At 58.8% G+C, this 10,452-nt stretch overlaps 1 protein-coding gene across 1 annotated transcript; it reads right to left on the bottom strand.

Moving 5' to 3' along the window:
• Positions 1 to 1,643: 1,643 nt before the first annotated feature.
• Positions 1,644 to 4,993, bottom strand: MAFB (MAF bZIP transcription factor B). Its single transcript, XM_030309596.1, has one exon. The coding sequence runs from the start codon at positions 4,626 to 4,628 to the stop codon at positions 3,657 to 3,659; it is 972 nt and encodes a 323-aa protein (XP_030165456.1). The 5' UTR covers positions 4,629 to 4,993; the 3' UTR covers positions 1,644 to 3,656.
• Positions 4,994 to 10,452: the final 5,459 nt, after the last annotated feature.

Genomic DNA, 10,452 nt, shown 5'->3' with positions numbered 1-10,452 from the left:
CTCCAGGTTCGTACAGCGGGGTTTCTTCAAGCACTCAGCCTGGCCAAAACCGCTTTCGCCCCACAGGGGATACACTTGTACATTTGGCCGTGCTCTTATCAGATTTGTGAACGTGCCCTTGAACACACAATTACCCAACTAATCACACCCCCTTGCTCCTTCATCCATGTGCACTCAGGGAGAGCGACTTCACAGGCAGACGCGGCCACCATCCCTCTCCCCGGCCTCAGCCAAAGCCTTCTGTGCCAGGTGTATCTTTGGCTTGGTGAAATGACCTGGGCCTTGGAACTTAATTCAAGCTAGAATTCTACTAAACAACACCAAAACGCTATTAAATGGATATCACTGCCGGTAGTATTTGCATCCTTACTTTCCGGATTTTTTCCCCTGGTCTGTCCTTACCAGACCGGGACCACCACGCCCAGGATTCCGGGAATCCCAGGCCAAAATCTATTCCCTGCTAGTTTCAGCCTTCCCTTCCTTCTCCCTGGCTCTTCCCAGCTCTAGTTCCAAGATCTGCTGCTGGGGTTTCTGACCTCTCCCCATTCAGGTCCTGAAGTTCCATGTTAGGAACTCTGGGCCACAGAACCCCAGGGCTGGAAGGCTGAGTCTCTTGGACTATAGATATTGGGTCTGAAGATACCAGAAGCCCGCTGGACCCAGCCACTGCCAAAGGAGCAGAGAAGCTTTCTGGATTTGGGGGCAGGGGGTGGGTAATCCCACTCCCACTCTCAGAAATATCTAAGGCCAACTCTGAATTATAGACAGGACTGCAAGAAGGCTGAGAGGGGTTTTGGGTAACCTAGACGGGAGATCTTGACTCTTCTGAGCGTCTGGAAAAGGGAAGGTCTGGGCCCACCTCCCAGTCAAGGATGTCCAGTTTGCAGGGTGGCTACACCAGAATGATGCCCCAAGCCCCCTCTACCTCCCAGTTTGGCAAGTCACTGAAATCCTGGTCAGGACATGCAGTGCCCTTGTGGGTCTGAGGGCTCCAGGCCTGAGTGGCATGTGTGCCCAGGGCACACCACCCCCCAGAAAATAGGTCTGCAGGAAGGGCTTCCTGTCTGAAGAGCCTTACCCTGAAAGCCCTGGTGCTGGGTTCCACCTGCTTCTCCAAGTCCTGGGGAAGGAGGCACAGGCCTCCACTCAGGGCAGGCAGGCGTTCTCACTCTGGGCAGCAAGATACGCTGGGCAGGAGAAAGTTGAGAGCCTTGCAGCCCAGGGAGGAAGGCCAGAGTGGCAGGGCCAACTGAGCCTGATTGCCAAAAAGACCCCTGTTTCCCCATCAGGAAGCTCCGGCTTCTGGGCTTCTTGGGATCGGCTGATCTGTACCTCAGAGCCCACAGGCTAGCAGGCCAGTCCTGATCCTCAAGCCTGAAAGCCTCCCCAAGATGTGTCCCCTCTCAGCTCACAAACCCGCTCCCAAATGAGGTCTCTACCTAGAGTGAGAAGCAGGAACATATTTGGGGCTCATGTACATACACACTCACAAGCAAGGGAGAGAGTTGCCCAGACCTGGTCTGTTTCTCCATTGGCCAGGGAGGGTGAGTGTCCCCAAAGTGATTCGACTCTTAAAAAGGCAAGAGAAGAAAGTCAAAGTCAGGCGCACGCAGAATCCTCTAAATAAACACCATTTCCATGGGTTTAATAAGCAAAATAGGAAACCATTTTAATAACCAAAAAACAGAAACCAGTCTGAATAAAACTACAATAGACTAGGTTTTAATATTTTCATATCATAAGCAGGGTTTGAAATTGATCCCTTATTTTACATGAAATAAAAACAAATTTCTGTTGCAGCAAATTTGATTTCAACACAGTTGAATCCGTAAAAACCGAAGCTCGTTTCTGATGCAGGACGAATATCCACAATATTTAAAACTGCAAGCACCATGCGGTTCATACAATCTTGTTATTACTGTTAATTTATCAACTAATACAAACTCAAAAATGCATCCGGCCAGCAGCGCCAGCAATCTCAAATGGGAACTAAAAAATACGCTTTCGTTTTGGTATTTTTGTCAGTGCAACTTAAATCCTTTTACTGACCTGCAGGAAAAAAAAAAGGTAATAAAGAAAAACACCCAGATTTTCCCTATAACTACTATACAACTGAAGGGGGTGGGGGGGGGGGGGAACCCACCTGCTAGCTCAAAAGCAGGGAAAGAAACACACAGAACATGTTGGTCTAAAGGACGCGCTTGAAAGTTGCAAAATTACTTGCCAATGGTTGGGTTTCTGGTACTTTCTGAGTGTGGTGGTAGGTTCAGCACACGTTTGGGTCACCATTGGGCAGTGTCCGGGCTGGTGAAGCCACTCACCCTAAGAGCACCGCAGCCACAGCAATTAGTGTGGATGGACCTGGAGGGCTGTGAAGGGACCCTGGGGTGATTCCGACTGCATTAAAAAGCACATAAGATCTGTTTTCCTTTCCGTTCTTGTTAAGGGTGTCAGTTTGGGACACCCAAATTAGCAAGGTAGGAGTGAAGACATTCCTGGGCCGTGCTCCTCCCGGGTGCAGAACTGGGCAGCTACCCTCTCCTGATATTCAGGAACTGGGACCCGGGTCCTCTTTCTGTCGACACCCACAAAACTGAAAACTGAAGCGGAAGGGACAAGAGGACCGAATGGAGACGGGGAGAGGGGAGAAAACATGCAACTTCCAATGGTGCCCCAAGACAAAGTTGTTTTCTGATGCAAAATGCCCAGAACTATTTTTTTTTTTTTTACTTACAAAAAAAATAATGCCATAATAATAAACCCAAACGAAGACACTCAGCTTGCTGCCACGTTCTCTAAGCTGTTTGGCGGGGCGGTATTTACAAGCCGACAGCCGGGACTGAACCCCGGCAAGCAGCCGCCGGAGTTTCTGAACTGCCATCCCTTCTCACTCAAAGAAACAAGGGGGTTATGATCCATGATCAACAACATGCTAAAAGTTAAACAAGAAAATGGTACAAAATAGAAATTATTACCATACATGTCCAGCATGCAGGATTAATATTTTTAATGCAGATTTTCGTATTTTTTCTATATAATGGAGCAGGCAATAAAACTGATGAGAATTGCGCGCAGAACGTCCTAACTGAGGCCCGCGTCTCGGGGCTGAGAGCCAGTGTTCTCCGGACCCTGGACAGACAGGTCCGTCTGTCCTTCCTTCCTTCCTTCGCTCAGCCTCGCCTCGCGCCTGCCGGACGCCAGGGTCCCTCTCCTCTCCTCTCCTCTCCTCGCTGCTCTCTTCCTGGGTTGGACTGCGCTCCGGGCCGCGACGCAGCGGCCCCGGCTTAACGCGCAAAGTTCAGAAAGCCAGGAGTCTCCAGACGGCCTTGGCGACTCCTCGGGACTATCCTCGCCGCCCTCCAGCCTGGAGGAAAGTTGCTCCGGGACTTCCCACCCCCTCGTCTGGCTCTGGCTCTGCTCGAGTCTAGGAGGCGGCGCTGGCGCGCGCCGCTCTCCTCTTGGCCAAGGTCCCCTGCCTGCCCGCGCGCCCTCCCGTCGCCCGCGTCCCGCGCGCCCTTCCTCCCTCTCCCTCAAGTCAAACAGGTCAAGGCTGGGGCCGTGGCAGGGACAGGGTCCGGGGGGGAGTCCGGGGCGGGGGACACGGGACGGGGAGTCCGGGCCCGGGGCATAGGGCGGGGGCCGGGACCGGCCACGACTCACAGAAAGAACTCGGGAGAGGAGGGGCTGTCGCTGGTGGAGCCCGCCTCCCTGAAGCCGGAGTTGGCGAGTTTCTCGCACTTGACCTTGTAGGCGTCTCTTTCGCGGGCCAGCCGGGACACCTCCTGCTTAAGCTGCTCCACCTGCTGAATGAGCTGCGTCTTCTCGTTCTCCAGGTGGTGTTTCTGCTGGACGCGTTTATACCTGCACGACTGGGCGTAGCCCCGGTTCTTCAGGGTCCGCCGCTTCTGCTTCAGGCGGATCACCTCGTCCTTGGTGAAGCCCCGCAGGTGGCGGTTCAGCTCGCGCACGGACATGGACACAAGCTGGTCGTCGGAGAAGCGGTCCTCCACGCTGCCGCTACCACCAGCCGCCGTCGCCGCGGCGGCCGCGTGCGGCCCGGGCCCGGGGTGGCTGGTGGGCAGCTGCTGCGCTGGGCTGGCTGCGCTGGACGGCGGCGGCGACGCTTGGTGATGGTGGTGGTGGTGCGGGTGCGCGTGCGGGCCCAGCTCGTCGTGGGGCACGCCGGCGCCCGGGTATGCGTGGTGCGGGTGTGGGTGGTGGTGGTGGTGATGGTGGTGCGCGCCGCGGAAGCCGTCGAAGCTCTGCAACGGCTGTGGCACCGGGTGCGAGCCGATGAGCGCCTCCACCGCATCCTCAGGCGTCAGGTTGAGCGCCTCGGGGTTCATCTGCTGGTAGTTGCTCGCCATCCAGTACAGGTCCTCGAGGTGAGTCTTCTGTTCGGTCGGGCTGAAGCTGGGCGACGAGGGCACCGAGCTACACGGCGTGCTGAGTGGTGTGGATGACACCGAGCCGGCTGGCTGCAGGCGCGTGCAGGGCCGGCCCGGGCGCTCCGCGCGCCCCAGCGGCTCCTTCTTTACGTCGAACTTGAGCAGGTCGAAGTCGTTGACGTACTCCATGGCCAGCGGGCTGGTGGGCAGCTCGGGCCCCATGCTCAGCTCCGCGGCCATCGCTGACGCGAGGCGCAGCCGCCGCTGCCGCCCGGGAAACTTTGCGGCCGGCCGGGGCGCGCCGAGCCGAGAGCGGGGGCGAGAGCCGCGAGCCCGGGAGGCGGGGAGCCGAGGGCGCAGCGGGCCGGGGCCGCCGGCCAAGCCCTTTGTCTGGGGACGCGGCGGCGCGCCGGAGAGTCCGAGGCTGCCTGCGCCGCCCCAGAGCTCGGGGCTGTGGCCGCGCCGGGGCCGGGCCGAGTCGGGAGGGGCGGAGAAGCAAGCGGGGCGCGCAGGCTGGGCGGAGGGGAGGCCGCCGGGCAAGCGCCCGCCGCTCGCTCTCTAGCTCTCCTGCTCTAGGGCTCTCTTCGGTCGCAGCCGCTCGCAGCCCGGCGGCGCAGCCTGTGCTGGATCCGGCGCCGCCAGCCGCCTTTTATCGCCTTCCTGATGTCACCGGGGCGCGGGGGCCAGGGCGGCCAGAGCTCTGGCCAATGGCTGCACGGCCCCCGCGGCCCGGCGGCGCAGGGCGGGGCGCGCCTGACAGCTCCTCCGCCCCCCGCGTCAGCTGACTGGCGGCCCGAGCCGCCGGAGAGCCGCGGAGGCCTGGCCGAGGGCTGGAGCCCAGTGGACGGCGGGCCCCGGCCCAGCCCCCAACACCCTCCAGGTCCCGGTCCCCGCCCGCTTGCCTTTGGGGCGCCCCCCCCCCCTCCGTGGGCCTGGCCGCCGCTTCCACCCCCTTCGCGTGCTCCCCTCGCTCTTTACCCCTCGCTCCCCACCCCCAGCCCCTGTCACCCCCAAGGAGGCTCAAAAGGAACGCCGGGACGACACCTCTCGGGCCCTTTGTTCCCCAGCGTCCCCCGCCCAGTGGGGGACGTTCCGTGCGCCGCGCGGCTGCGGGGCCGTACGAGTGTGTGCGGTGGTGCCTGCCTGTGTTTCCGCAGGTCTGCGCGTAATTTGTGTGCTGGGGGTGGGTTTGCGGCTCAAGAGTTGTGTTCAAATCCAACTCTTAGCCTCAGGGGACCCTCGGGCTAAGCAGGGGCAGTTCCCCTCCTGGCGGCTGCAGGGGCCGAGACCCGAGATAGGACTCCCTTGCCCAGCCACTCCCCGCGCTCGCCCCACGCACAAAAGCACAGGATGAAGGAAGCGGGAAAGAATCGGCCGTAAGGCTCTGGTTTCCTTTCCCCAGCCCGACGCACGGAGCCCTGAGCTCCGGAGGCTGGGGGCTGAGGCCAGCTCAGGACGGTGCTCCGGGTAGCTCTCGGCTGCTGGGAACCGACCCCTGTTTTTGTTTGAACGTTTTGTAACGATTTAGCAGATCTCGGCGTCAGCGGGCCGCGAGAGGCTCAAACAGGCATAAAGTGCGACCCCAAGTGGCCACTGTGCGCAAAGGCGCGCGGAACAGCCCGGCCCGCGACTGGAAGGCTTGGACGACGCTTCGGACCCAGCTGGGTCTTCCTAACCGGTCCAACCCCGGCTAGCCCAGAACGGAGGCTGTGTGTGCACCGGGGCCCAGGACAGGTTCCCCTAGAGCCACTCACGGTCCCCGGGTCCCGTCCTGGGACTCAGCCGCGAGTTCGGCGCGGATCACGGCGCTTGAAACTCCAAGCCCCAGCTCAGAGTGCGGGGGAGAGGGGCTGGGGGTGCTGGGATCCCCCTCGGCAGTCCCCTGCGCGGGACGGTCCTGGGCCGAGTTTAAGTCTGTGGCTGAAAGCCGAAACGCCACAGCGAGGGGGCCCAGGGCTGTCCATGAGAAACCTCAGAGCGCAGACGGGGAGCCCACAGCGCTCCGCACTGGGGATCCAGGCAGGGCTCGGGCGCCGTGCACCCTCCCAACTCGGACTCAGTCTGGCCCGAAATAAGAGCCTCTTCCCCGAGACTCCGGCCCGGGCGCAGAAACCGGATAAATCGCAGATTCGCTGTACCCGGAGACCCGACCCGCCTCCCGCGTCGCCTTCTGCTCTTCAGCTTTGGGCGCGCGCAGCGAAAGGCAGGAGAAGCGTGCAATGGGTGAGTGTGTCCCAGCCGCTGCCTGTGCAGAGCCAGCACGACTGACGGCGCGTGTAGGGGCCAGGTGAGCCACACCAGTGCGGAGACAGCCAGGTTTTTTTTTTCAGTGTTAGAAGGTAAAATAGTTTGCCTCCAGCTAATCTGAAAACTCTCTTCTTTTGCGCCCTCGGTCAGGCTGGGGTGGGGTGTGGTCTTGAGCCGCCCAATTTTTAGTAAAATGAATATATTTGAACCAAAACTTGGACTGAAAGGTTTGGATCAGCAACTGTTATTCTGGAAGAGCCCGTCTTCAACCCTTTGCGAGAAGCGTGCTCTCCGCAGAAACGATTCGGCGATCTCCGGGGAGAGTTTGGGCCCTGCGGCTGCTGCGCCCCTGCCCGAAGCTGGGCTCCAGGGACGCGCACCCTCCCTGGCCCGGTAGTGTTTGGACGCGGTGAGAGGACACTCGCACCGCGGCTCAGCGGGGGAACGTTTCCAGGCCGTCTGGGGTCTGCACAGACTAGGGCTCCGACTTGAGGCGGACAGGGCGTGACAAACGCACTAGGCTCTCTCGGTGCCGACTGACCCCCAGCCGTCGGCGACCTCCTTCTGGGCACTAAAGAAACCCGGTGGCGCAGAGGAAACGCCTGACGCTGTGGACTTCTGCGTGCGCACCGCGGCGGCCGGGCCAGGGTCACCCCGGTCTGCCTGACCTTGGCTGTCGAGGACAGAAACCGGAATCTCAGCAGTGTGGCCAACTAGGCCCTAAGGGTTCCTTCGGCCCGGGGCTCCGCGGTTCCACGCTTCCCCGTCTCCTGGGGCGATCCGCCGCCGTCTCAGGGTCTCTAGAACTCGGGCTTTGTCTGGGCAGATGCTGTCCTCTTTGTCCTGTGTCTCCGTCTCCGTTGCGGTCAGTCCCCTCCCCTGGGCTCGGACTGCGATATCTCCGTCCAGCCCTAGATCCACCGTCCCGCCAAACGCGGTTTTGTGCTGCTGTCCCAGCCAAACCAGTCCTTCCTCTCTCACCCCACCCCCAACCATCTCCAAAAAATGTTGGAACTGAGGGAGTAAATGAGGCACGAAGATTGCTCCGGAGTGAAGGCCGCTGCAGGACAGCCGACCCCACTTCTCAGTGAGACCCCAGGCCGGCACCTGCTACGCTCCGCCGCGGAATCTCGGCTCCCCAAACCCTATGGCCTCCCGCTCCCGACAGCCGCTGTCCGCCGCTGCCTCCCTGCGCCTGGGGCGTGCGGGGCTTCCGGTCAATCGGTCTACGGGCAGTTCCTGGAGGCTGCACTCCTTGCCTAAAAGACTAGCTGGGAGAGAGGCGGGGGTGTGGGGGGGGGGGGATGGAAAGAAAAGAAAAGGAATGGTGGGAGAAGTGGAGAGTGGAGGAGAAGCGGCAAAGGGAAGGAGGCCAAAGACACAGGAGTAGCGCGCGGAGCCCCAAGCCTCTTTTGAATTGGAGCCGAGGACTATCGGCGACGCCCAGAGCCCTCTACCGAACAGTTTGCTGTCTTTTGCCCCCAAAACTCCAACCTGAAGTTTTCACCCTGACGCGACCTCCTCCCGCTACCCACCCCAAGTTGGGCCAGAGGGGACGCGTCCTGGGCGCACCACCTGGGAATTCTTCAGCTACAGTTAATGAGCGAGGAGGCTCTGCGCGGCCCGTGCCACTGCGCGACCTTGGGGTGCTCGGGGTGGGGGTGTGCGAAGAAGTTATTCCTCAAGGGAGCACGGGGTCCACCGCCAGCCGCCGGGTTCGAGGTTCGCTGCGCTGTTCCCACCCTTCCTGTTCAACCATCCCGCTAACCGGAGAGTGGCCCCGCGGCGCGTTCCGCTGTGCGCATCCAGCCCAGCGCGGCGCTCCCGGCCGGCCGCCGGCAGCCCGGTTCAGCCCCAAGATGCATTGTACACCCGTCGTTCCCTGAGAGCGGCAGGGTTTTGGTGCGTGAGTGGGCGTCTCTGTGCGTGCAAGGGTGAGGTGGGAGGTGTGCAGGAGGTGTGTGTGTGTGTGTGTGTGTGTGTGTGCGCGCGCGCTTGTGTGTTGAGTGGGGAAATAAGGCATGCTTCGAACCGAAGAGCCCGGAAGCCCCTGACCTAAGCACCAATTGTACTATCCGGGGTCTCCAAAGAGGCCCATGTTCCCAAACGCCTCAGGATGCTAGCTCCCTGCTTCGGGCATCACCCAGGAGGCCGAACACTAGTCTCCTCCAAGGAGCCCGGAGGCCTCTGCCCCCTTCTTCCAGGCCTGGTGGAAGGGAATTCTGTTGCCCTCACTCCAGGATTCCCAAGGCCCAGGGCTTGCGAGAAAAGGAAGGAACGTTTTCTCCCTCCTCTTCCTTTTTCCCAAAGGCACCTGTCATTTCCACTGCCCCCTGCCCCACACAATGCCCATCAGATTCCAACCCAGTGCTTCCAAAAAGGTATTCTTGGGCTTCTGGATCCTGGTAGCCTTGAGCACCCAAAGGACTCAGTGAGTCTCAGTAGGGGGCCAGAGATCCCCCCTCCTCTGCAGAGCCCTTTTCCCACTCCCTCCCTTGGAAACCAGAGACACCCCCCCCACACACACACACACACACACACTTGGGAGTGGAAATTTTTTATTAAAATTATTTCACCTGCTTCTTTTTACTTTGTTTTAACATAAATACTAGAAGTTTTTTTTTTTTTTAATTACATTTGTGCCTTACATTCTATTCCTATTGGACAGCAATGTGTTAGACACCCCCGGGCAGTATTGCCTCCAATAGAGATGAAGTGTTTGATCATAATATTCACTCCTATCTCTATGGGGACTTGCAAAGCCTGTATCATTCACTTTTTCCTTTAATTCTCACAACTCTATAAGGTAGCAACTATTGTTATCCTTATTTTACAGAAATGTGTAGACAGGTAGGTAGGTAAATACAGATACATAGCAGTGTCCTAAGAGTATCAACTCATTCTGTCCTCGCCACCGCACTTTCAGGTGGGGAGGATTATCCCCACCTACACAAAGGAAGCTCAGAGAGGTTAAGTGATTTCTTTAGTTGCACAGCAGCAATATTAGCCAGAGCTTCTGGCCCCAAGGCCGGTATTCTGAATACTATGTAGTACGTGGTCCCTGTCTGGACCCGGTGGCATCCTGGGGACCCAGGTGTCAGCACATTTCCCCAGCTGCTCTCTGGGTCAGGAATCCCAGCTCTCCAGACTCCACAGTGGTTCCATTCAGGTCACAGCAGAGCCTCTGCTCAGTGCCAAGTCTTTGCTGAGGGCTGAGCTAGAAGGGCAGAGATGAACTTGCCTTCTTGTCAAAGGCCAGTCAAGCATCCTTGGGTTTCTTCGCCTTCTATGTCCTCTTCCCTGGCTGTGCAGGGCTGGAGGGTCAGGATGGGAGAGAAACCAAGGCTGCATGCAAGCCAAAGGAGAGAAATCTTGCAGAGTCCTCTTACCCTGTCCTTTACCCTTGGCCTCAGCATGACCTTCAATCTTGGCCTTGATCCTTGGTCCTACCTCTCTCTGGTCTGAGTTTGACCTTCAGCCTGTTTGACCTTCAGCTTCCATTCATTCATCTCTTAAGTGTCAGAACAGAGAGAGAGAGAGAGATGGCCCAATGCTGATGAAGTTCGCTACCACTCAGAGCTGGTGAGGATGTCCTTCCCACCACTACCTGCCCAGGACCCCAGGACCAGCATTGGAGATCCTGAAACCTCATCATTGTTCTTCAGGGCCAAGGCTTTCACCTCCCGTAGCCCAACCATCACCTATCTGCCCATCCCTCTACCTCAAGATCTCAGTTTCTCCATCTCTTGCCTTTACCCTCAGCTTTTGCTTCAATGACTACAGAGGCCTTGGTTCAGACTTCCTTCTTCTCCACAGT

The sequence above is a fragment of the Lynx canadensis genome, chromosome A3 (assembly GCF_007474595.2).
Source record: "Lynx canadensis isolate LIC74 chromosome A3, mLynCan4.pri.v2, whole genome shotgun sequence".
NCBI classification, from domain to species: domain Eukaryota; kingdom Metazoa; phylum Chordata; class Mammalia; order Carnivora; family Felidae; genus Lynx; species Lynx canadensis.
The sequence above is the reverse complement of the archived record's forward strand: the minus strand, read 5'-3'. Positions and strand labels throughout refer to the sequence as shown.

What these genes read in the sequence shown, in the direction of transcription:
- MAFB (XM_030309596.1), bottom strand. Translation starts at nt 4,628, where the DNA reads ATGGCCGCGGAGCTGAGCATGGGGCCCGAGCTGCCCACCAGCCCGCTG.